A 26,371-nucleotide genomic window follows, 5' to 3' on the forward strand; every position below is an offset into this window, starting at 1 on the left:
CAAACACTGGGTAGGGACCAGTTTCTTTTTCTTATGCTGGTACTGAGGTAAGGGCTTTTGCTCTCACACTTGGCTGACTGGCTTGCTTGCTTTCCTCTTTCCCTCCCTCCCTCCCTCCCTCCCTTCCCTTTTGCTCTCACACTTGGCTGCCTGCCTGCCTGCCTGCCTGCCTGCCTGCCTGCCTGCCTGCCTGCCTGCCTGCCTGCCTGCCTGCCTGCCTGCCTGCCTGCCTGCCTTCCTTCCTTCCTTCCTTCCTTCCTTCCTTCCTTCCTTCCTTCCTGCCTTCCTTCCTTCCTTCCTTTCTTTCTTTCTTTCTTTCTTTCTTTCTTTCTTTCTTTCTTTCTTTCTTTCTTTCTTTCTTTCTTTCTTTCTTTCTTTCTATTTTTTTCTTTTTTGTCGGTTACAGGGCTTGGGCGCTGTCCCTTAGCTCTTCAGTTCAAGGCTACTGCCCTATTCTTGGAGCCACAGCACCATTTCCCATTTTCTAGTGGTTAATTGGAGAAAAGAGTTTCATGTTCTTTAGTGCTCAGCCTGGCTTTGAACCACGATCTTCATATCTCAGCCTCCTGAGTAGCTGCAGGTGACACACTTGGCTTTCTTACCACAGCTCTACTATGGCACACTGTGTGTGTGTGTGTGTGTGTGTGTGTGTGTGTGTGTGTGTGTGTGTGTGTGTATTTTTTCTTCTTCTTTGCTGGTTATTTGGAGATAAGAGTCTCTTTAGTCTCCCTGGGCTGCCTTAGGACCTCAATCCTCAGAGCTCAGCTTCCTGAGGAGCTAGGATTAAAGACTGTTGCTTTGTATCCCCAACGAAAGGGGTCTATCCGAGCAGATCTATTTTCTTAGTGATTCTGTTATGTTAGTCCCCCGCTTATTTAAAAGGTTATGACCATTGTAAATTGTGATATGCCAATGAAGTGTTCAGTGCTTTTTTAAAACAAGGTTAAGTTACAAAGTTGAAAGAAATTTTGTGTCCTTGAGAAAATCTTCACATTTGAAAATTGTGCGTAGCTGTGGAGAGAGTGAGGCCCTTCTGTCCCTGAATACCTTTTACCTCCTTCAAATGCAAGTCTTGTTTTGAAGTTTTTCCTTGAAGGATTTGTGCCCTGAGACTTTTGACAGACAAGTATGACGGGCAGGCAGCACTGCAGCCCCTTGGCTCTCTGTTTCCGTGCTTTCTGCAGGCCTCCCACTTGCCCCTTGCTGGATGAAGAGGAAGAGAGGACACAGGTCCCTGCCCAGGGCCTCACTGTGGGCCTGTGCCAGTGAATCCCCTTCAGTTTCTGAAATGCGACTGTTTGTAGTCACTTTGGTTAATTAGAGACTTCGGCGTCTGAAAGCACACAGGAGGTGTGAGTAATGTAATATAAATAGTATTGGAGCCCTCTGTTGTGGTTTCCCTTTCTTTTCTATTTGTTTGTTTTCCTGCTTGTGTCCTCATTTTAGAGTTTGAGCCATGATTTGAATGATGGCCAGGTAGGTTCTAGAAAGCTGATGTGCTGGCCAGTGACCAGTGCTTCATTCCCCTTCTGCCAGGAGGAGAGGAGACCACTCGTGGAGAGGGCTGAGCCTTCCCAAGCCAGGTGTGAGCTCAAATCCAGTGCCCATTGTTCTCTTAATTTCTAGAACAGTGAAACATAGCTGTAACGTCTGTTTTACTGAGTCAGCCTGCTCAATCTGTCTTCTGAATAGGCTTGTGGGGAGGGCAGTGGCTGGGGCAGCTAGCTATTCCTGCTCTGGGAGAGAGTAGTGAGGGAGCAGTAGGGACTGCCTGGCTTGTTTCGGAGTCTTGCTAAGTATGTCTTTGCCCATGCTGGCCTTTGGATTGCTATCCTCCTATTTTTACCTTCCAAGTACCTGGGATTACAGCTGTAGGTCACTGCACCCAGCCCTGCTATAGGAAGGTTGTGTTAAAGCTTCTCAGAATTTTTGAGATTAAAGTAGTTTCAATAGTCAGCATTTCTTAAAAGTATTTAATTATGACCCCTCCCCTTCCTCTGGGAAAATTTCAATAATCTACCAAGTCCATGGTAGACAAGCTCTCTTAGTGTGTGTGTGGGGGGGAGGCAGGCATACAAACTGTTTAGACTGAGAAATAGAAAGTACATTCACCATCCTCGTTTCACAATTGCTGAAATAGAATGTAATGTTCTATGTTTTAATTATTAATTTTCTAAATGATACTGTGGGACTTGTGTAAGCTGTAATTTGTATGTCTTGCTACTTAAGAAATAAGGCAGTTTTTTATGTGTGTGCTGGTCCTTAGGGCTGGAACTCAGGACCTGGGTACTTTCTCTGAGCTCTTTTGCTTATGGCTAGTGCTCTACTACTTGAGCCTCAGTTCTACCTCTGTCTTTTTTGGTAGCTTATTGGCAGTAAGGTCTCATGGGCTTTTCTTGCTGGACCGGCTTGGAACCGCAATGATTGTAGGATTGAGGTGTAAGCCACCAGTGCCAGGCTGGAAGCAAAGGAATCACACAGCACACAGGGCAGTCACAAGAGCTGCAGCGCCGCAGCTTAGAATCTTAATGAGCAGACTGAGGAGCTCTGATTAGCACTCTGTTATCCTGAAACCTTTCTATCTCAGAGTTTTTCCGACTCCTTCTAAAAATGTTTGTAAGCTTTTCTTTGCCTTGGGGTGGATGTGACTCCAAGATTCTCATGAGCTTTCTTCACAGACCTGGGGCTTCCCACTGAGCCTGCCCAGGCAGTGGATTCTCTTCAATTCTTGCTCCCTCTTAGTTGGGTCTCCATGAACCAAATGGTGCCATGCCCAAGGGACTGGTGAGAAGGGTGCTTATTTCACCCTGAGGTAGCAACTTAAATGGACATGCTGGGCTTCACAAACATGGGAGTTCCCTCCACTTGGACCAGGCTGTGGCCTAGTTATGTCTTTTAATGCCTTAATTTCAGCCGCTCAGGTTCAGAAAACGCTTAGACTATGCATTAGATCATTAGACCATGCATTAGAACATCTTAAAAATGCTTTATAAGAGGCCGGGAGTTTAGCCTGGTGGTAGAGTTCTTGCCTAGAATGTACTAGGACGCAGGTTCGATTCCTCGGTATCACGTATATAGAAAAAAAGCCAGAAGTGGTGCTATGGCTCAAGTGGAGTGGTAGAAAGCCCAAGGACAGTGCTCAGGCCCCGAGTTCAAGGCCCAGGACTGGCTAAAAAAAAAAAAAAGTGCTTTATAAGGCAGGCTCTGGTGGCTCACCTGTAAAGCTTAGCTGCTCAGCATGCTGAGATCTGAGGATCATAGTGTAAAGCCAGCCTGAGAAGGATGGAAAGTCTGTGAGACTCTTATCTCCAATTAACCAGCCGAAAACCAAAAGTGGAGCGGTGGTTTGAGTGGCACAGTACTAGCTCGGAACAAAAAAAAACCTTAGGGACAGCAGCTAGGCCCTGAGTTCTAGTCCTACAACTGACCAAAAAAATGGCTTTGTGAATGTGTGAGAACTTGAAAATTCATCTTGGAGACTAGAATAGTAGTTCCCAGAGCCTGGATAGGGTGCGGGAGGGAAGGGAAGGGGGGGATGGTTTCCAGGTGGGAGGAGTTACTTCCTGTGTTTTGTAGCACAGCAGGGCAACTCCTGGCCCACCAGCAGCCAGTTGGCTATTTGTAAATAGCTGGTGGAGGATTTTGAATGCTCCCCACACTCGGCTGGTCACTGTCTGCAGTGGCAGGTATATCACCCACCCGGACCTCACAGTCACACACAGTGCAAGTACTGAAATGTCACTGATTCCCCATAAAGGTGTGCCTTCACCGTCTCAGTTAAAAGGTGACACCTCAAGCACCTCTGTTTGAAGCTGTTTTCAAGGGAGCAGAGTTGGAGCTCTCAGGAACTATGATAATGGTTTCTAGGACACAGGTATGCAAACTTTCCAGAATGTTAATGCCTGCCTGGGCCAGGACACCTCCCATCCTCAGGTCACCCCTCCCTCCCCTTCCCATCCTTAGGCCACCTCTCCCTCCCTCCCCTGCCCACCCTCAAGTCAACTCTCCCTCCCCTGCTTACCCTTAAGTCAGCTTGCCCTGCCCACAAGTCAACACTCCTTCCCCACCCACCCTCAAGTCAGCTCTCCCTGCCCTGTCCACCCTCAGATCAGCTCTCCTTCCCTGTTCTGTCCACCCTCAGATCAGCTCTCCTTCCCTGTTCTGTCCATCCTCAGATCAGCTCTCCTTCCCTGTTCTGTCCATCCTCAGATCAGCTCTCCTTCCCTGTTCTGTCCACCCTCAGATCAGCTCTCCTTCCCTGTTCTGTCCATCCTCAGATCAGCTCTCCTTCCCTGTTCTGTCCATCCTCAGATCAGCTCTCCTTCCCTGTTCTGTCCATCCTCAGATTAGCTCTCCTTCCCTGCCCACCCTCAAGTCAGCTCTCCCTGCCCTGTCCACCCTCAGATCAGCTCTCCTTCCCTGTTCTGTCCACCCTCAGATCAGCTCTCCTTCCCTGTTCTGTCCATCCTCAGATCAGCTCTCCTTCCCTGTTCTGTCCATCTTCAGATCAGCTCTCCTTCCCTGCCCACCCTCAAGTCAGCTCTCTGCCCTGTCCATCCTCAGGTCAGCTCTCCCCCCCTGCCCTGCCCACCCTCAAGTCAGCTCTCTGCCCTGTCCATCCTCAGGTCAGCTCTTCTTCCCCATCCTGTCCATCCTCAGGTCAGCTCTCCCTCCCTGCCCTGTCTACCCTCAAGTCAGCTCTCCTTGCCCTGTTGGACCTCAGGTGAGCTCTCCCTCTCTGCCCTGTCCACCCTCAGGTCAGCTCTCCCTTCCTGCTCCCTCCTTAGGTGCACCATCTCCTTTGGACAGGGCATGCAGAGCAGACAGGAGGAAGGACTGACAGAATGCTCTCAGTCTGCCAGCACTTGTTTGAGGCGCCAGTCCACGTGCGGAGGGGGGCTCCGTGATGCTGGCTCTGTCTGACCTATCTCAGCTTTCAGGACCTCATGCCCCACTTGGCATTGGTGACCCTTCATGGCTGAGATCTGGCTCGTGCCTTATCCTCATGAGTCCCACACACAGCAGGGTGGTGCTTGATTTTCAGCACCATCGTTGCCGGGGCTGTGGGAGGTGAGGCTCTTGGTGGGTATCCTGTAGCCGTCAGTTGACCGATGTGCTGGTGGTGGTAGAGCTGAGCAGGTGAATGCCTGAGCTCATCCTTTCATGTTTTTGTCCAGTGACTTCAGCTGCAACTTAGAACTGGACTAACATTGTCATATTAACCTCTAGAAGTTGCTTGGCACTTAGCCTTTAAGAATGAAGAGAATAGCCAGTGTCGCGGGTATAGTGACAGGGCCACAGTCTCAGTGCTTTGGAGCCCTGGGCAGAAGGATTGCAAGTTCATGACCAGCTTACATAGCAATACCTTGTCTAAGGAAAAAGAAAAAGATCAAAACAAACAGTATATGATGGAGGTATTTGCCTGACCATCTAATGCACATATTTTTCATGCCTGTGTTTAATGTTTCCACATGCATATCATGGGTGATGTAGCATGGGGCCATTGTAGTTACCTGAGTTCACGGCAGCGGGCCCCAGCTGCTCTTCCTGTGCTAGCTTTTCAACACATCCAGGTGTCCACCCATCTGTGCTCTGGGGACAGGCGGAGGACGCCTTGTGTCCTTTCATCCAGATGAAAGACAAGCCAGAGAGGCAGGTCAAAGGTGGAGTAGCCTAAACAGCAGAGCCACCTGTGTTTGGGGACCTCTTTAGTTTCTCATTACAACACCGTGTGAGAGTGTGTGTGTGTGTGTGTGTGTGTGTGTGTGTGTGTGTGTGTGTGTGTGTGTGTGTGTGTGTGAGTGTGTGTGTGTGTGTGTGTGTGTGTCAGGGTTACTGTGTGGTTGAGATGGGCTTGTTCTGTGAGATCCTATCTTTTTGTGGGGCGTCACCACCAGCGTGTCTGTGGCGTGGCAGGCTAATACAGAGGGAACTAGCAGGCACCTTCCTTACTCTGGCATCTGACAGGCAGGGAGAACTGTCCACTGTGAACTTCAGCTGGAGCCATGGGGAAATTATAGATGGTGGTATAGAGGGGAACTGGCAGGTGGATGGGGCTGACCCGGCTGCGGGAGGAAGGAGGAAAGGACAAGGTCTGAGTGAGCGGCAGCCTGGCGGTCAGGAGCGATTCTACCTGGGATGGCAGTTTCTGGAAATGTTGGTCCCACGTGGTACACCCTAATTGTATCCAGACTGGGAAGGGAGAGTGGCACGTGTATCAGGAAATGAGGTGATTTGTCAATTGTATCATCTGGGACTCCTGGGTTATTTTCTTAGAGTTTTGGCAGGTTATTTTTAAACATAATTGGTTTTAAAGTTATTTCCAAATGTCTGTCCTATATATCCATGATGCTTATTTTTATTTATTTTTTTGCTCTGTGGGCCACAGTGAATCTACTGTACTCTGAAAAAAAAAAAAACAACAACTGGATGTGATGCCATGTATACGCTAAGTAGTCTCTTTGAAAGGATTTTTTTTGGTGGTGTGGGGGTGTTGATCTTGAGTCTTGAACTCTGGGCCTGGGTGCTATCCTTGAGCTTTTCACTTCAAGGCTACCACCCTACCACTTGAGCCACAGTGCCACTTCCAGTTTTCTAGTGGTTAATTGGAGATAAGAGTCTCTTGCCTAGGCTGGCTTTGAACTGCGATCTTCAGATCTCAGCCTCTTGAGTAGTTAGGATTCCAGGCATGTGCCTGGCTAATCATGCCAATTACTTACTTACTTACTTACTTATTTATTTATTGCCAGCCCTGGGCTTGAACTCAGGACCTGAGCACTGTCCTTGGGCTTCCTCAGGCTAGAGCTCTGCCACTTGAGCCTCAGCACCACTTCCAGCTTTTTTCTATGTATGTGGTACTGAGAAATTGAACCTGGGTCTTCGTGCATGCTAGGCAAGCACTCTACCACTAGGCCAAACTCCCGGCCCCTTTGCTAATTTGTATAAGCACAATCTAAGCACAGCTCTTCTGAGCAGTGATTCCCCAGCTGTCTATAAGTTGGAATTTTATTTGGTTTGGGAACAAGGCAGTGTTCTTACACAGTGGCCAGGTAGTTGCGCCTGTCTGAGGACACACCCAGAGGAATTTTCTGGGGACCAGTGGGTTTTAGTTGATGGACTCTAGCTGTGGTTCTCCATGTCGTAGCAGCTCATCTCAGACCAGACCAGCACTAGCCACTTGGACCTGGTGCCAGTACAGTTGGAGTTGCTTTCTTTTTCCATGAGAATCCCCTTCCCCTGAGCAGTACACGAAGGTTTCCTCTGTGGCTGCAGCGGGGATAGGAGCTCCGTTTCTTCAGCAGCCTTGGTTTGTTTCTTCTAGACTTGGAGACACTCTTTGCTCAAGCTTGTTCCTCTTGACCGCGTGAGAGTGTACTTGGTCACTTACGTGGGCCACCAGTGGGTCTGATCCCTCTTCGGTGCTGCAGGAGGCCAGCACCTCTCCTCAGCTTCCTTTGCCATTTGAAAGTCACCAGCTGCATCCCCGATGGCCTGGCACAGTGCAGCTGTTGAGGGAGGAGACATGGACAAGATGTCTTGTTTTGGGAAGTTTTGCCCTTGTGCTTTTGGGGCACATGCAAATGGCCTCGTGAGCCCCACCAGGGAAAAGCCAAGCTTGTTACTTTTTTTGAGCTAAACACATCAGCAAGGAAATCTTGCTTTGATGTCACAGGGGAATGCAGGCATGGGAGAGAAATTGTAGGCTCTGTTTTGAAGAGACTGTGAAAGGTGCACCCATACTGTTCCCAGATGGGGACAGATTTCTGCCTTCACTGTTCTGTAATGGAAAAAAGTCCCTTGAGACATGTGGCAGCTCCATTTTAGATTTTTCTATCAGAAAGTTGAACGGAAATACAATTAAGCTAAATATTTTACCTCCACAAAAAGAAATTTAGCTGTGTTCTGGCTGATGTTACCTAGAATTTAAAATACATTTTTAAGTGAATTTCCCTTTGTCTCAGCATATGCAGCCTGCATATGTAAGCCTGTGTTTGGATAAGATAGCTGTGCTGTGCATTTTCTTTTGTACAACACCTATATTCGTGAATGAATTCCTGATGCATGGTGTGATACAAGTGATCACAAATCACCCTCTCCCCCCATACTGGGGTTTGGACTCAGGGCCTGGAGCTTGCTCAGCTGGCGTATTACCACACGAGTCATCTTCCCTTCCGCATTCTTTTGTTGGCTATTTTCGAGAGGATTTCTTGAGCTTTTCTACCTCCCTAGGCTGTCCTGCGTGGAACATTGATCCTTTTATCCTCAGCCTCATGAATAGCTAGTAATACAGGCCTGAGCTACCCGTGCCCAGCTGAGATCTTAATCAGATGGCATGGCAGGTGCCTGGGTACTCAGAGAGCAGACTTTCTTGCAGTGAGGTCCCCAAGTGGGAAATGAGGGTGGTGGGAAGCTTGGGCACCCAGGTAAACCACGGCTATTGAAAAGGATTCAAAACTGCATTGTTGGTTAGACCCAGTCCCCTTTCTCTGAGGCCTGTCTGTGGCTCTGTGCTACTTTTTCATCTTGGTGACAAAAGTACCTGGAGGAAACATACGCCTCATGGTTTCAAAAGTTCCAGTCTGTGAGGTGAGAAGGGTATGGTAAAGCAGAGCAGCTTCCTCATGACAGCCAGAAAGCAGAGAGAGAAGGGGGACAACAGGAGGGAGGGCAGAGTGCATGCCTGAGCTAATAAGCTCCCCTCCACTTTTTTAGGGGGTGGGGCTTGACCTCAGCCTGAGGTTTTTTTGTGTTTGTTTGGTTGGTTTTTTTGTTCAAAGCTAATGCTTTACCACTTGACCCTCAGCCCCCCAATCTGGCTTTTTTGGAGGTTAATTGGAGATAAGAATCTCACGGACCTTGCTATACAGGTTGACATTGAACCTTGATCTTCAGGTTTCAGCCTTCTGAGTAGCTAGGTGTGAGCCACAGCTGTGAGCCGCTGGTACTTGGCTTCCTGCCCGCTTTTATTCTGTCTCCAGCCCATAGAATGGTGATGCGCACATTCAAGTGGGTCTTCTTTCCGTGATCAGTCCTCTCTGGAAATACCTCTGACACATCCAGAGGTGAGCAGTACTCATGTCTTTGGCATTTATCATCTTAACGGTCAAGGTCAGCCATCATGGGCGCTAGGAGATGTGGTGATGGTTGCTAACTGGCCACAGAGTGCTGTAGCTAGCCAATGTGGTTGGGCTGTTTGCTTTGCTTTCTCACTTTGTGCTGTGCCATGTGGGTTTCTGTAGGCTGTGGTGGCAGAGTCTCCTCACTAAGACAGCCAGAAGGCTGGGAGTTGTTGGTGGCTGCCACTTCTCTTGGGCTTTGGGTAAAGAGCCTGTGTCCTCTTGCCTATTCCACGGGCCATAGGTCTTCTCTTGGTCCTGATGCCTGGTGTTGGTGTGATGTGCTTGTATGCTTGACCCAAGTTATAGCCTGACTGTTCTCACTCTGCTAACAGCATGTGTGTGTAATTTGCTGTCCACGGGAAAAGAAGTGTACGGAAAATGAAGATGAGTGAAGTGACCAGAAGGAGGAAGGAAGAGAGAACCTGAGGTTAGGTAGCAGGACCGGCAAAAATTGAGTAGGCCCTATGGAAGCTGTTAATCTCTGGGTCACAGCCAGCCTGTGGCTATGAAAGCATGAGAAGGACATTGCTGTCTCTACATTTGCCATACAGCATTCACTGTCAATCTGCCAGTCCTAGCCTTGAGAAAGTCCAAGGACAGTGCTCAGGCCCTGAGCTCAAGCCCATGACTGGCCAAAAAAAAAAAAAAAAAAATTCAGACCAGTTTGGACTCGAGCTCTTGGTGCTTCAGCCTACTTGAAGGCTAGGATTCCAGGTGAGCATCTTTACATACACACAGCCTTCATTCCAAAAGAGGCGTTATGATACAAGCTGCATTTTCAAAGATGTGCTGTGTCGTTTCTAACTTACTAAAGGACAGTAGAACAGCCATGAATGGTGGTGTTACTGGGGCTTGAACTTAGGTCCTGGGTATTCTCCAAGAGTTTCTTTTTCTCAAGGCTAGCTTTCTGTCACTTGAGCCACAGCTTCATTTCGAGCTTTTTGGTAGTTTATTGGAGATAAACTTTTGGTAAGCTTTTAAAACTTTTAAAAACTTTCAAAAGCTTTTAAACTTTTGGTAAGCTTTTAAGATAAGCTTTTTGGTAGTTCACTGGATTCTGATAAGCTTTCCTGTCTAGGCTGGCTTTGAACACAGTTGTCAGATTTCCTGCATAGGTAGGATTCCAGATGCCAGAGTACACTTGCTAGAACACCCATTGTTACCCGAAGACTGTCCCTTGAAGAGTTATTGGGCAGTATATTAAAATTCTGATGAATTCCTTGTATAGCTGCCACATGTATGAGGTTCTGCGCTCACACGGTAACATACTTGGCTTTGATAATGAAAGAATAGAGCTAGCCTGATGTCAGTTCGGCATGGGTGAGGTATGACAAAACAAAAGAAAACCAAAACATCTGGATTTCTAGGAATGCTCTTTAAAGAAGCTTCAGTTAAAGGCAAATGCCTTGTCCATTGTGCACGTATGTTGCCTGCTGGGTAAAAGAAGATGAAGATGTTACAGATACGTCCTTGTCTGTCATGAGACAAATCTTTGAGGTTGCAGGTGGAGGGCAGCCGGGCTGGAGTGTGGGAAGGAAGTGTGTCGCTTGGTGTATTTTTGTATCTTTGAAAGTGAGTCCTAAGTTTACTTACTGATACAAAAGATACATGACCTTGTTTTCCTTACAAGAAAATGGTACCATGATGCCGTTCACGATGGCCTCCTCACTGGCTAGTGCCTGGGTTGCACTGGGAATGCGGAGAAGCAAGGACTGGAGGCAGTGGGGAAGCCTGCGCTGTCATGCGCTCGTGGTGACTTTTGGCCATAGTCACCACACTCTCATGGGGGTGAGAAGCCACTTCAGTTGGAGTGGGTCTTTCTTATGTGGTTTTGTGCCCTAGTTCTTGTACTGTGGGAGTGGGGACAGAGACACAGGACCTCGTCAGGGTCAGTGAGAGGCAGTGACAGTTTTTCCAGAGTGGCAGGCATGTGTTTGGGTAGGGCCCTGCCTAGCGCATCTTATTAGGAAGGAGCTGGATTGAAACGAGGGGTTTAGGAAGAGAGCCTTAACTAATTGTCTGAGGAGGGAGGGCTTTGGAATGTCCCAGGAAGCAGGGTGTGACTTCTGTGCCACCAGGCTGTGGTAACACCAGGACATCTTCACACCACCTGCCGCAGAGGCTGCCCAGAGCTTATCATGTTGGTACAAACCCAGTGCAGAAAATTAAAGGGATAGGATCTGAGTCAAAGAGTACAGGCTAAAAGTCCCAGGGCCTTTCACAGAAAAGCAATGTATATTTCTGGAGTTGTCCAGAAAGACACTGGTCTGTGGCTTCACCAAGGAGGCCCCGGCTAGAGAAATGGCCAGTGAGCCTGTTACAGAATGAAAGTATAGAGCGTTCGTTTTCCTGAAACCCAGACCAGATCTGTTGGAGCCTGTTCAAGGCAGTTTTCTGGGCCTGGCTGACTCTCATGCCATGGCTCTGTGTCTCCCAGCTAGCCGTGAACTTGCCGTCATTTATTAGTTATCCAAATTGAATATACAGTTAACTTACGTTTCCTTCCTTGGGTTCCGAGGACCAGTTAAAAAAATACTGAGTTTGTTCACGCCTGTATCCCTAACTACGCAGGAGGCTGAGATCTGGCACAAAAGTCCATGAGACTCTTATCTCCAATTAACCACTAGAAAACTGGAAGTGGTGCTGAGGCTCATGTAGCGGAGCGCTAGCCTTGCACTGAGGAGCTCAGGGACAGAGCCCAGGCCCAGAGTTCAAGCCCCATGATCAAAAAATAAAATCCTGAGCTCCAGTGTACCAGGGACCTTCTATAGCTGCCAAGTAGAAAATACAGAGAAAGAACCCTAACGTGAGCTGGGAACAGTGGTAGTTTGTCCAAGGCAAGGAGAGGGAAGGGAGGCGGGTGAATTTTCCTGACTTGAACTGCAAATGCAGAAGAGGCACGGGAATTGGGACCCCTTCTGTATCAGGTGGGTGGAGTGCCCCAGCTGTTTCTCAGTCCTTTGGGTGCCACATCTAAGATCTGGACACTTGCCAGGTGCAGTGAAAGAACCACAAACAGTAGGACGATATCAAGGAATGATTAGCCTTGTGATCTTGTACCTTGAGGCACAGTGTGGGCAACACTGTCTGACAGTGGGGTCACTATCTGACATAAAAAATCTCCTGCGGCTCCTCCCTGAATGGATCGAAGATTGTCTAGTGCTCGCCTCTGGACGTTACACCGGTGCCTCGGTCCTCTGTCCTTCAAGAGAGGCCACAGAAGACACCGCAGTCAAGACAGTGTGGGGAGCAGGCAGGGCTGAAAGGACACTGACACTGTTATTGCCAGGCCTGCTTTTCTGGAAAGTTAATGAAGAGAACGTTAGTACCTTCAAGGATGTGGGAAATTGGCTGCCTTTGGACTCAGTGAGCCGCTTTGGGCATCTGTGCCAGGCAGCAGTGCCCATCTTTTTTGCTCACAGGAGCCTGGAGATGCTGTGCCACACACCTAAGCTGCAGGCCCAGGATAGGAGCAGCCGTTTGGACATAACCGACCTTGACCTGGCCGATGGAAACACTTCGTTCCCTCCAGAGGGGTGGGGTCACGGCTCAAGCCCTGCACTTGAGATGCACTGTGCACTTGGTACAGGCACACCCCCGGGCCTGTACTGTCTAGATCCGGAATACAGCAGCAGCGGGACTTCAGTTATTTGAAATAGCTTTCCTGGTTTTGTGGAAAGTAACTCTGTTTGGTTTTGATTGTACAGGATACTAAATTATGGATAATAATGGAGTACCTCGGAGGCGGCTCCGCCCTGGACCTGGTAAGTAACTTGCATGCAGACCTGTCCTCCCGTAGTCTCGCTTTGAAAGATGATTCTGAATCCATTGCCACCTCCTCTTTGAGTTGCATGAAAAGAAGTACCAAGCTATTTCTATGTATTGTTTCTCACCTAGTACTGGGAGTTAAAAGGTTTTGTTGTTCCCATACAGGAAACTATCGAGCTGTGAGGATTTTGCCTGGAATGACCTTACCAGAGAACATTTGCTTAACGTATTTTCTAGAACAAATTTCCTGCCATGTTGGTAACCGCCATGGTTCCACAGTTCCACTGGTGGCTTAACTCCCCCAAATATGGTATGGTGATGGAGGCTGGAGGTCACGTGTCATCAGCTCAGTGGTTAGGCAGAGGGTGGCACCTGTGGCCACGTTTCACTCTTCTGACCTGGGCAGTGTGAATGGGTGTGCCAGCCCCAGCCAGTGCGAGCTCTTCCTCTCCATTTGCTCTTGAGGTCTGTTTCTGGCATCAGCTCTGGGAAGGTGGTGGAATCTAGTAGGAGGCGCTTTGCGTGTCAGATCACACAGCTCTTGGAGTTGGGCTTTGTAGAGAGCACATAGATAACCCGCCTGGCTAGCACAGCTTACGTCATCCTGCAAACCCACCGTGTTACCTCACAGCTGCTGACCCCCGGCCCTTGTATCCCTACGGTGGCCAGGCAGTAAAACAGCTTTGTCAGTGCCCCAGGCTAGACGGGAGCCAGACCCCCTAGACCGGTGAGTCCTTGGCTTTAGCGTGGCGCAGGGGGCTGGGCGCATGGCTTTCCCTGCCGTCCTCATACGTGCCGGGGAAGTCGCCGGCTTTACTCGCTGAGGAGCCCTGAGGAAGCTTCGTGTAGTACCAAGCCCTCGTTAGCTTTCTGCAGAGGGGAATTCTAAAACCATGAAAGTGAATGTGCCTATTTTAGAAAGTTAGATTGCTATAAACTATTAAAAAAAAAACCTATCAAAAGTAGGATCAAAAGAAAAATTTTGAAGGGGAAAAAAATAAAATGTTCTATATAAGTAATGGCACGGGGGAAAAACCCTGAATACATGTGTGGTCCTTTGATTAAATGTACTTATTGCCAGAAACCATTTTTATTTTAATAACTCTTAGGAAATACTGCAGGGACTTAGAAAATTGCCTCCTTTTATGTAGTTAGATTTGCCATTAAGTGAATTTTGTGGCACATAGAAAGTTGTTGGCAGGGACTTTTTTTTTTCTTTCTGACATTGAAGCCTTAAGAGCAGCCATTCTAGTCTCACTGCTTAGTGTATTCTCGGTGCTACAGGAATTTAATTTATTTGAATTAATGCCTGTGTGACTTTAGAAGTCACAGTTGGAAGAGAATGGAGAGGCCTCACTTTTGCCTTCAAGCACTGTGTAAGTGACAGCCAACAGCATCCCTGTCGGTATCCCTGGTGACAGGAACCAGGCGTTGTTTGTGGACCCACCTTCCATGAAGGAACCACTCAGACAAGGTGTGCCTGCTCACGGATGCACTGGTCTGTGGAGCCCACTCACAGGCGCTGGAGCACACGTACTGTCTCTGACACTTCCCCGTGCTTCTGACCTCTGCCTTCGTTGGCTCTTTTTCCATCTTTTCATCCCATTTCTGTTGGCATACCCTTAAAGGAGAGGACATATTTTAATAATAGCGTTTAATAATTCTTGAATTACTTTGAGAGATCTTCTTCTTACGTATCTATGAAAGACTTAAAAAAACAGCTACAGGTGGCTCCTTCCTGTAACCTTCGTAGTTGGAAGATTGTGGCTAAGGCTAGCTTACCCACTCACTCCGCCCCCTCCCCCCAAAAATTCACTGGGCCCTTCTTATAACTGTCCGGCAACACATGCCTGTTATCTTGGCAGATAGGGTCAAATCCCAGTATTCATTAAGCAGAAATTGACATCCTGTCTGAGAAATAAGCAGTGAAATAAGGGGCCTAGGGGAGTAGTTCAGTGGCAGAGCACCAGCCTGGCAAACACAGGGCTCCAGTCACCCCCCCTCCTCTACACACACACACACACACACACACACACACACACACACACACACACACACACACACACACACACACACACACACACACACACACACACACACACACACACACACACACACACACACACACACACACACACACACACACACGTGCGCGTACGTGTTAGTACTGTAGCTGAATCACACCGTTTAAAAAAATGTAGCCTGGTAATCAAAGGGTGACTGTAGGAGTCCTGTACTGAGGACCCAGGAAGGGAAAGGTGACTGTCCTGGGGTGCATTCATTTTTACTTAAAAAACAAGAAGAAAGCAGGTTGGGAATCTTGTATGGAAACGAAGAAGACTACCCAGCTCACTTAGGAGCCATGAATGTAACATATGCCTATATTTTGGGTGCGCACATTTGAATGTGCTCAGTCTGTTAATTTCTTTTAAAAATTACAATTGTGGGCCAGGAGTTTGGCCTAGTGGTAGAGTGCTTCCCTAGCATGCACAAAGACCTGGGTTCGATTCCTCAGTACCACATACATAGAAAAGGCCGAAAGTGGTGCTGTGGCTTAAGTGGTAGAGCTCTAACCTTGAGAAAACCCAAGGACAGGGCTCAGACTTTCAGTTCAAGCCCCAGGACTGGCAATAAAATAAAATAAAATAAATGAAAAATATTCTAATTACAAGTCAAGTAGCTGTATGCTATCCTATCTCTAACACTGCCACTGTGATCTGTTTGGAAGGCATTCTGGACTCCACTTGTGTCAGCCATCGCTCAAGTCCAGCTGTCCAGGTGCCAGGCCTGTGGTTTTTGTACAGAAACTGTTTCTGGCTTTTACTTGCTGGGGAATCTGCTGTGTGAGGTGCTGTGCCCCCTCTTGGGGCCCTGCAGTGAGGAGGGGGGATACCCCACGGGTGTGGCAAGTATATCTGGTTGGAAGCCACACAGGGCAAGCAAGCCTGGGAGGGCCCTGGGAGCTGGGTGAGGATTAGTAGCAGCCTGAGCTTTTAGCTGATTAAAAGATCCATCAGGGTTGCCAGAAAAATCTAAGGGACAGCCTTGAAATCTAATTAAGCAGGACCTTTACTACATAAATCAGTCCCTTAATCAGGCGGAAATGTTTGGCAGACTTAAACACGAGTATACTACATGGTTTTGCAGAAACAAGATGGCACATCAGTAGCCTTTGGGGTGAGCTGCTGTTGTCGGGCTTCAGAGCAGTGTTTTGCATAAGATGGAAATTGATTTCTTTCTCACACTTGAGGTTGCCCGTGGCCGTCCAGTCGACAGCCTTTATCAGCAGCTGCCAGAGCTCCTTTGCCAAGGCCAGGAGGGTGCATGTGTCCCATCTGTGCATGTAACTGAGTTTGTAGCCACGTGTTGCCGCCCAGCAGTGGGTTGGTAAAGGTAGAGGAAGAGGGACAGGGAATTAGAAGTCATTACACAGATGGAATGTAGGCCACAATTCTTTTTTAAGGCAGGCTGTTTTTATAAATGTGATGGTGCATGCCTGTAATCCAAGCACTCAAGAATCTGAGTATAAGGACCAGAAGTTCAAGACCAGCTTAGGCTGGTGTGTCTCAAGCCTCCTCCCCATTGAAGATAGTGTTGCTCTGAACAGAAGCCGCAGTGACGAAGCATACTAATTTGTGACTCTTGGCTTAGCAGGACTCGCTTACAAGGAACTGATGGTTGAGAGAGCCACTGTGGGGCTCCCTACTGGGGATTCAACTCTGGGCCTTGTGTAGGTCAGGAATGTGTTCTCCCATGTGACCTATGTCCCCCAAGCCTCAGATACCATTTCTGGTGGGTTCAGCACTTCACTGGACACTTCATTAGGAGAATTGCTCATGTGATTACAGAAGCTGAGAGGTCCCACAGTATTCTGTCTGCAAGCTGGAGAGCCAGGGAAGTTGGTAGTGTGCTCAATCTGTGCCTCTAGTCCAGAGTGTGTGGGGGGGTATAAATGCTAGTGCCCAGAGGTAAGGGTGGGAGAGTGTAGAGTTACGGTGCCCACGAGCAAGCGCTCCCGTTTTTTTTTTTGTTGTTGTTGCTTGGGTCCTGAGCAGGTTGGCTGGTAACTGCCAGCATTGGGTAAAGGTGGATCTTCTCTTAGACCACTGATTCAAACGTTAATCTCCTATGGAAATACCAGCAGAGACACACCTGGAAATTTTGTGCTTTACTCATCATCTGGGTATCCATTAGCCAGCCAGGTTGACAACTAAAATGTACAGTCCCAGATGCATGCTGGGAGTATTTTATCCCCATCCGCAGAGAATGGACTCCTCCTCTCCCCACTCTCCACTCAGGCGTGTAAACCAACGCTGGACAGAGTTCACGCCACATTTAAGAAGATGCAGAGCATGGGAGAGACTTCCAGTTGGTTTTCCTCAGCTCTTGTCTCCTCTCCTGTTGTGACACCAGGCCGCCCTGACATTTTTGTCCAGGGACAAGGGAGGGAGTGGATAAACCAAGCCCTCTGGCCATCTGCTCCAGTCTGCATGTAGATTTGGACTTGAAGCATGATCTTGAGTGTCTGGATTGTCTCCGGCGGCATGGAAGTGAAAACAGGAGCAAGGAAGCAGTTTCCCCTCTCACACTGCAAGAAAGCAGTGTGTTCTCCTTGTTTTGAGATTTTGAACTTGTGATTCTATGAACATTGAGAAACATGTGAAGCAGGCAGACTTGCAGGCAGCATATTCCAGGCCCCGGGCTTTGGAACAGTAACATTTTCAGTATATTTCTGGGCCTTGAACTTGTCCTGAGCACTGTCCTTGGGCTTTCTCAAGGCTTGAGCCCTGCCACTTGAGCCACTGCACCACTTCTGGCTTTTTCTATGTATGTGGTACTGAAGAATTAAACCCAGGTCTTTGTGTGTGCTAGGCAAACACTCTACCAGTAGACCAAAATCGCAAACCCTTCAGTATATTTCTTGAAAACGAGACTGTAGGTCAAAACTGGAAAAAATTAGGCTCTGTGGAACAAAATGTATATTGTGCTGTCCTTATGTGAAGACAATATTTTTGTTAGGATTGTCAGTAAAATGGAAACTGGACAGGGTTTCATTAATCCCTAAAAATGGCCCTGGACCTCAGGGGGGTCCTGAGAGATGAACTAGACAGCAGCACAGGACCTTGGTGCAGGTGATAGGATTGGGAAGGGCGGGGCTCTTGGTGTGCCTACTCTGGACCCCACGAAACCTTTGGGGTGTCACACAGGATATCTAGCAAGGGCAGGAGACCTGCAAGGAGTGCCTTAGTGTGCATTTCCTGCAGTGTGAAGCATGTGTGCCTGTTAGAAGCTGACTGGACATCATGAGACTGTCTTCAGCCCAGGGTATAGTAGTCATTGTGAAGTTGGAAATCAGTATAGAGAATACATGGAGGCAAGAGGAATCCACTTAGCAGACTTGCCTACTCTGATCACTCTGCCTACTGTGAGGCCTTGCCCTGCTTCCATCTGTGTGATTGAGCCCCTTGCTTCCAATGATGGGGACAGAATCTCATGTCCAAACTGACCTCTTCTCTCCCCCCCCCCCCCGGGGGTCATGGAGATTGAACTTGGCCTGAGCGCTGTCCCTGAGCTCTTCAGCTCAAGCCCACCACCCTACCCTTGAGCCAAGCCCCACTTCCCATTTTCTGGAGTTTAATTAGAAATAAGAGTCTTAGGTCCTTTTGTGCCCAGGCTGGCTTTGAACCCTGATCCTCAGATCTCAGTCTCCTGAGTAGCTAGGATTACAGGCGTGAGCCACCACACCCAGCTTCCAAACCAGCCTCTTTAACCTGCTTCATTTTCCTTTCACATGGGCCAAGCAATGTGCTGCATTTTTCTTACATCTCTGTATAAGAATGGACATCACAGAGTCAGTGGTAACAACTCCTCTGAGTTTCTCTTTCTCTCTCCCTCTCCTCTCTCTTTCTCTCTTTCTTTTTGCCAGTCCTGAGGCTTGAACTCAGGGCCTGAGCACTGTCCTTAGGCTTTGTCAAGGCTAGAGCTCTACCACTTGAGCCACAGCACCACTTCCAGCTTTTTCTATGAATGTATGTGGTACTGAGGAATGGAACCCGTGTCTTCATGCATGCTAGGCAAGCACTCTACCACTGGGCCAAACTCTGTCCCTCCTTTGAGCTTTTTGGAATAAAAGCTTTCAGAGCTAACTATTGTCTTACTGGGAACAATTACAATAGTTTTCATTATATATGTACAATGTAACAGTCTCAAGGTGTTAGGAAACTAACTCTTCCAGCTATGGTTCCCCCAGTTAGCTTTCAAAATGCAGATTTCAAAATTCAGGTCAAGAGTGCAGTTCTAGAAAGCAGTGGGCCACAGTCTCTTTTCCTTTTCCTAGAACTTGTGTTTTTAGTCTCCGTGGTCATGAGGCTTGCCAAGTTTGCGCTGGGCTTTAGTGTCCAGCTTGTTTCTGGTTGCCAGCATGAGCCTCCCAGGCAGGTGGGGAAGTCTCCAGGCGGTCCTTCTCACACTGAGTCTGCCCTGGACCTTGCTGGCTTCCCTGCCCTGGCCAGAGAGCGGCCAGCAGCTTAGCTTGCAGCGAAGGTGTGCACAGGGGCTTTCTCCCCCACTGATTTTCAACTGGCCTTGCTTCCTTCAGCTGCCATTCTCTCTGCTTTGCTTTTTTTTTCTCATATATTTTTTATTGTAATTAATGGAAGGGTTACATGATATTTGCCAGATAGATGGTGCATTAATTCCCATACATTGATACCCTTTCACATGTCTTGGTCCCCATTTCCCTCCCCCCACCCCCACCCCTTTCTTTGCTTTTCTTTAGGATTCTTTAATAGATTTTTAATTGTTTAGGCAAAACTGCTTTCAGTGAAGACGTTTCCATTTTTATTATCCTTGTCTCCGTAGGACGTGGATATTGTCCTTATCTCAGATCTTGTGTCTGGTAATGACTGAAGTAATTGTGACAATGCTTTTTCTTGGTAGCTAGAGCCTGGCCCTTTAGATGAGACGCAGATTGCCACCATATTAAGAGAAATACTGAAAGGACTTGATTACCTCCATTCAGAGAAGAAAATCCATAGAGATATTAAAGGTGAGAACGCTTGTTTTCCTCCTTCTTCAGTCATCTGGGCTGGCTGGGAGCAGGCGTGGCGGGAGGGAGCCCAGGCGCGGGCTGGGAGAGGACGTATCCCCCCAGCTTTCCCGGCAGCGGGGCAGGAGCCCGTGTCACTCTACCATGATTGTTTTCCGCAGCGGCCAACGTTCTGCTTTCTGAACACGGAGAGGTGAAGCTGGCTGACTTTGGAGTGGCCGGCCAGCTGACAGACACCCAGATAAAGAGGAACACGTTCGTGGGCACCCCGTTCTGGATGGCGCCCGAGGTCATAAAACAGTCCGCCTATGACTCCAAGGTACGAGGAGCGCTTCACTCCTGCGGGTCCAGAGGGTTCTCTCCTTTTCTTCATTCTTCACCTGCTGCCTTCTTGGCTGGCACCTCAGTAGCCCAACCTTGAAGGTCACTGTGTGACCTTGGTCACTTTTCTTCTTTCTCCCACAGCATCATTGAGTGTCCTGCTTTAGCCCTGCGTGTATTGGGTGGCACGCACTCACAGGAGCGTGTGTGAGGAGGGCGCAAGGCGTAGCGTGAGGTGTGGGATGGGCACAGTGACGCCCTCTGAGATGCCACTGCCTGTGTCCTTCCTGCTGGGAGCAGGAAGGAGGGGAGGCCCAGCCAGGTGGACGAGGGCCTGGCCTAGAGAGAGTGCTGTCACTGTAGAAAGGGCAGATGAGAGAGACCCACAGATGCCACGGCAGAGTGGGGAGAGAGCAGCCTGGCGCAGACTACTAGGGTTCTCTCGTTTCCTCCTACTGCATTATTTTTGGTTCTTAGGTAAGATCCGAATTCCCAGAAGCTGCTCCTCATCCCTTCTGCAGCTGCCTTGCCCTCTCTAGTTAGATTCTCTTTGTCTCTGTGTCTACTTTCCCATAATCCACTCCTCTCAGGCCCCCACACGCTCAAAACACATCAGGATCCACAGAGCCTTTGCTGAGCCAATAACCTCAAAGCAAAAAGAAAAGAACTTAAGTGTGTTGACGTGGTGTTTTTTTGAGATGGTCTTGCTGATAACCCAGGTGATCCTCTTTGCTGTGGACTCCCATGTGCTGGGATTACAGAGGTGTGTGAGCACACCTGGCATGTGGCTTAAAAAATGGAAACTTCATGGTCATGTGCTGATGGCTTTTGACTGTATTTCTAGATATTCAGGAGGCTGAGCTCTGAGGATCATAGTTCAGAGCCAGCTCTGGCAGGAAAGTCTATATCTCCAATTAAATCATCAATCATCTAAAAGCTGGAAGTGGAGCTGTGGCTCAAGTGGTAGTCTACTAGCCTTGAGCAAAAACGTTCACAGACAGTGCCCGGGCTCTGAGTTCAATATACATGCATGCACATATGCATGGAACCAGAAACTCGAGTGTGTGTGAATCCCTCACCTGTTAAACAGCGTGTGACGCATGAAGAAACTTCTTTAGGACCTGTACCGTTATAAGCCGTCCTTCGTCACCCTGTCAGGGTGGCCGATGGCATGGTGTCCCCGGTTCTCTTAAATGGTAGCAGTGGCTGCAGTTTAGCAGCCACTCTCCTTGGCCTCCAATGAGCCAGCAGCATGCCCAGGGCTGGCTAGCTAGCTCCGCTGTGGTGAGTGAACTTGGTTGTTGGTGGCGTCTTCGCCCTGTGTGTGATGTCTTACCTCCATGTGGCGTCTCCTCTCTGCAGCCCTTTTCCTGGGGTTGTGTCACTTGACAGCAGGAGTGTGGGTGTTCATCTGTCTCCTCATTTGTTGAAGCACATATGTCTGGCTTGGAAGAGGGGGCTGTGGAGCCCATGCTCTGAACTCATCAGAGCAGTCTCTTCTTCTATAGAAGTGGATGAGCTGCTCTGCCATGGCCCGTGTGCACAGGCTCCTGCCGCACCTTTCCCACTCTCCTCCTTCCTCCCTGCCTTTCTTTACCGGGGCTTGAACTCAGGGCCTTGCACTCACTTGATTTTCTTCTTCATGGCTGGTACTCTACCACTTGGGTTATGCCTCAAACCCAGCTTGTTTTTTTCTTTCCTCCGTGGTACTAGGGATTGTTGAACTCAGGGCCAAACTTGCTGAGCTTTCTTGGCTAGCGCTCTGCCATTGGGCTGCGCTTCCAGCTCAGCCTTTTCCTGGTTTATTGGAGATTGAGTGTCAGACTGGACAGGTGGTGAGTACTTGCCCACCTCCCTCCCCAGCCTCCCGTGCCCCATCTCAGGCCTGAACAGGGAGGCCAGGAGAGATGGGAGCGAGGAGATGAATGACACTAGACTCTCTTAGCAGGTGCAGTGTTGGATATTTTAGATCAACCGTGCATTGGTATTTAATATTCATAAACATCTTTCGTGCTTCTAGATTCCATTTCTGTGTCCTAAATAGTACATTGTCATATACATAAAACTATTAAAACCAGTTTTCACTTTGAGTAGCATAGAATTGTGACTAGGAAATGCACATGCTTGTATTTTGCTTGTGTTTTTTGTCACATTTGTGGCCAGCTCGTTTTGGTGTCCAATGCTGTTCTGAGCATTTAGAATGGTGAACACCGTCCCCTCCCTGCTACCATGGCAAAAGCCCTTTGCTGTCAGGAATGGCTGCCTGAAAAGGCCTGAGCAGGAAAGCCCTTCCCAGAGCTGATGCCTGTTTATGGAGCAGTGGCCCTTGTAGCCTTTGCCATGAGCTTGTATAAAAACTATTGTCAGCTGAGTGTCGTGGCTCATGTCTTTCATAACAGCTACTCGGGAGTCAGAGATTAGGATGACTATAGAGTTTGAGGCCACCCAGGCAAAAAAAGTTAATGAGACCATGTAAAAGAACAATCTGGGTATGAGCCTGGGAGAAAGTAGGTGGATTGTGGTCTGGGGCTGTCTGAGGGGGGAAAAGACACTATCTGAAAAATTAAGCTAAGAAGGGCAATAAGGAGACTGGCACATGGATTATTCTCAATTAAAAGAGCTTAGGATTCCTGTCAGTTGGCATGTGAGGATCCTGATTGGCTCCTCTCACAGAGAAAACTTAATTATTACATGACAGTAAAAAAAAAAAATCAGCAGGTAGCTCACACCTTTAATCCTAGCTACTCAGGAAGCTGAGATCTGGAGATTGTGGTTCAAAGCCGGAAAGGCGGAAAAGTCCTCAGGAGACTCTTCATTCAGTTAAGAGTCTCAAAGGGACAGAGCTCTAGCCTTGAGCTCAGGGACAGCTCCTGGGCCCCAAGTTTAAGCCCCACCAAGAAAAAAAGAAAATGATCCATCATCCTTGATTAATCCACAGTGAGTTGAAAAGGCAGGGACCTGCCAGCCTCTGAGCGCCTGGCCTGGCAGCCCTGCCCCTCTGGCTGGTCTCAGGGCTACGTGGAGACCCCAGGACCAGATCCAGCTTCAGAAGAGAAGTGTGGGTCCACTGATGGGGAGGCATTCCTGTGGCGCTACTGGGAGCCAGGGCGCCTGTAATGCAGACACCGCAGTCAGGGTGGAGTGAAAAACGCCTTTACATACCGATTGCTAGGGCAGTGTGTCTTGATGGATTATTTTAAATACAGTATGGCAACAGATGAACACAGCCTGTGTGACAAAATGTTAAATAATTCTTAAATTGCTGTGATAGACTTACACAGTGGCAGCTCTGTTAATATCTCCACTCGGTGCGTATCCGAAGCATTTGTTGATTCATTTAAGTTCTAGGCAGTGTGGTATGCACCTTGTCTACACCTCCATCATGCACAAGTGCCCTTTCCAAAACGGCAGCTGTACATTGACAGACGGGTTTCTTTTCCTAGGCAGTGGCTTGCCTGAGTCCGTGTCCACACCTAAAGCTGCTGTTGTGTTGCAGGCAGACATCTGGTCCCTCGGCATCACGGCGATAGAACTGGCAAAAGGGGAGCCGCCCCACTCCGAGCTGCACCCCATGAAGGTTTTATTCCTCATTCCAAAGAACAACCCCCCGACGCTGGAGGGAGGCTACAGCAAACCCCTCAAGGAGTTCGTGGAAGCCTGTTTGAACAAGGAGCCCAGCTTTGTGAGTCTGCACAGCGTCCCCTCGCCACCCAGTGCCAGCCCTGTCCCACACAGCTTTCTTCTTCCAACTTCCCTTGCTTTCTTTGAATTGCAAATTTGTTTTTTATTGTCATTTCTACCTTTTTGTTTTGTTTTGTTTTTTTGGCCAGTTCGGGGGCTTGAACTCAGAGCCTGAGCACTCTCTTTGGGCTTTCTCAAGGTTAGAGCTCTACCCCTTGAGCCACAGCACCATCTGGCTTTTTCTATGTGTGTGGTACCAAGGAATTGAACCCCGCTCTTCATGCATGCTGGACAAGCAGTCTATCACTGTGCCAAACTCCCAGCGCCTCATTTCTACCTTTTAAATATTAAATATTTTATTTTATTTTAGATTTTCTGTCAGCTCATGAGCATGAAGAGTGGTCTTTTTTTTTTTTGGTGGGTCATGGGGATTGAACTCTGGGCCTGGGCATTGTCCCTGAGCTCTTCAGTTCAAGACAACCATCCTACCCCTTGAGCCACAGCTCCACTTCCTATTTCTTAGTGATTAACTGGAGATAAGAGTCTCAGTTCTTCAGTGCCCAGGCTGGCCTTGAACCGTGATCCTCAGATCTTAACCTCCTGAGTAGCTAGGATTATAGGCGTGAGCCACTGTGCTCGGCTGAATAGTCTTATTACCACATACAAACTCATAGTTACAGAGGAAGATCAGATAAAGCTATTTTTAGTAATGGCAATGTCTAGTCTGAAAAACAGTGGTACTTAGTCTTTAATGTGTCCATTTCTAGTTTGTATGTGCTAGGAAACGAACGTGAAGCAGTACGGGTGATAGGTCCCCCCCGACCACCTGGCCGTCGGCGTGGCAGAGCCTAGGCACCGACTGCCATCCGGTTCTACCTCGCTTTTCTCTTGGAATCAGGATATACTTCTGAAAGCTGACCCTGTGTTTTGGTGCCGTACCTCATGCCCTTGTTTTATGTCTGACTTCTGGCATAGCCAGTGAGAGGCCAGGACACCCCTTGTCTTAACCGGAGTGGGTGGTGAGGGCTGAGGTTGGCTAGAGCATCCTAGTTCCTTGATTAGTGCCGTCCTGGTGAAGGAGTTACGAGGGGACTGTGGCCTTTCCCTGCCACCTGGGAGGGGGAGTGTTGGAGAGCTGCCCTGGTTTCTGGGTTCTTGGTTACTGAGACATCGGGGTGTGGGGTGGGGGAAGCCTTTGTGCTGAAGAAGCTCTGCCTTTGCCTAGGCACCTCATCCAGGGAGAGTTGTGTGTGTCCCATCAGGCGCTCTCCTGGTCACACCCTGCCACCCTGCCTTGGACCTCAGTCCTCTGCAGGCTGTGCCCATGGGCCCTGTTGGGTGTTGGGAGTCAGTGGGCGGGAGCAGCCATTACTGAGGTGCCCAGGTTCTCCTGGTTGGAGTGAGGCACAGGCTGGCTTATTAGGTACATCTTATGGACCCTGTGTCCCACGTCTGTCCCCGAGGGACACCCAGGGGTTTTGGTAGGCTGGCTCCAGTGGTGGGTTTGCTGTCCTCCAAGGTGAAGTCAGTGTCATTAAGACTGTGCCATTTGGCTGGAGCTGTGCCAAGCTTTGGGGATGGTGAGGGGGACATAGCCCTGGGCTCATAGCCGAGCTGCCTTTCTAAGCTGGATGAGCGGGGACCTCGCAGCCTCAGCATGGGGCAGGTTCCCTCCCTATGCCTTGCCTGTCCTTGGCATCTGCTGGGTGTGGATGGCACGCCACTTCAGCCTATCTGGCTGTTACCCACCAGCCTAGGAAGTTCTCTGTCACGTGTCCTGTGAGATTCTGAATTCAGGAGAGGTTCCTCTTGCGCTGTGGACAGGTTAGAGCTATGTTGAGAACTGAGTGTGAGGTTTATTCTGGGACTCAAGTCTCAGCCTGAGTAAAGCGTGAGGACTCAGGAAAAGCTTGGAATCCGAGCCCAATGCTAAATAAAAAGTCTCACGGTGTAACCTTCTGAGGCGGAGTTGGTCCTTTGGGCACAGGAGGGGTAGAGTCAGAATAAACTTTAGCTCACTCTTTGGCCATGTGTGTGTTTTTCAGAGACCCACTGCTAAGGAATTGCTGAAGCACAAGTTTATAATCCGCAATGCAAAGAAAACCTCCTATCTGACTGAGCTGATTGACAGGTACAAGAGGTGGAAGGCCGAGCAGAGCCACGACGACTCAAGCTCTGAGGACTCGGATGCGTAAGTCCCTGCTCACTCCATGGGGGGCGAGATGTCTCATTCGTCCCTCCCATGGGTCCGGTGGGGCTGTGGTGATGGGCACATGCACCCAGGGGCCTGTGTAGGAGCCTTCAGTGGAGATTCTTTGAATAGCAGTGGTGTGACAGAACTTGTTAACACTGACTCCTAAAGTACATGACATGAAGGTACTTTTGAAGGGATATGAAGGCCTGTTTGTGTTTCCCTGTTGGTGTTCTGGGAGGT

At 48.8% G+C, this 26,371-nt stretch overlaps 1 protein-coding gene across 3 annotated transcripts in view; it reads left to right on the forward strand.

Moving 5' to 3' along the window:
• Window positions 1–26,371, forward strand: part of Stk24 (serine/threonine kinase 24) — a 70,179-nt gene that overhangs the window by 37,808 nt on the left and 6,000 nt on the right. For all 3 annotated transcript variants that reach the window (XM_090341943.1, XM_090341941.1, XM_090341942.1), the window contains exons 3-7: window positions 12,827–12,883; window positions 19,827–19,935; window positions 20,097–20,254; window positions 23,753–23,938; window positions 25,983–26,128. In XM_090341943.1, the coding sequence (XP_090198069.1) occupies window positions 12,827–12,883; window positions 19,827–19,935; window positions 20,097–20,254; window positions 23,753–23,938; window positions 25,983–26,128 (656 nt within the window). The remainder of the gene's footprint in view (window positions 1–12,826; window positions 12,884–19,826; window positions 19,936–20,096; window positions 20,255–23,752; window positions 23,939–25,982; window positions 26,129–26,371) is intronic.

This window comes from Megascapheus bottae, chromosome 11 (assembly GCF_031878675.1).
Source record: "Megascapheus bottae isolate mThoBot1 chromosome 11, mThoBot2.hap1, whole genome shotgun sequence".
NCBI classification, from domain to species: domain Eukaryota; kingdom Metazoa; phylum Chordata; class Mammalia; order Rodentia; family Geomyidae; genus Megascapheus; species Megascapheus bottae.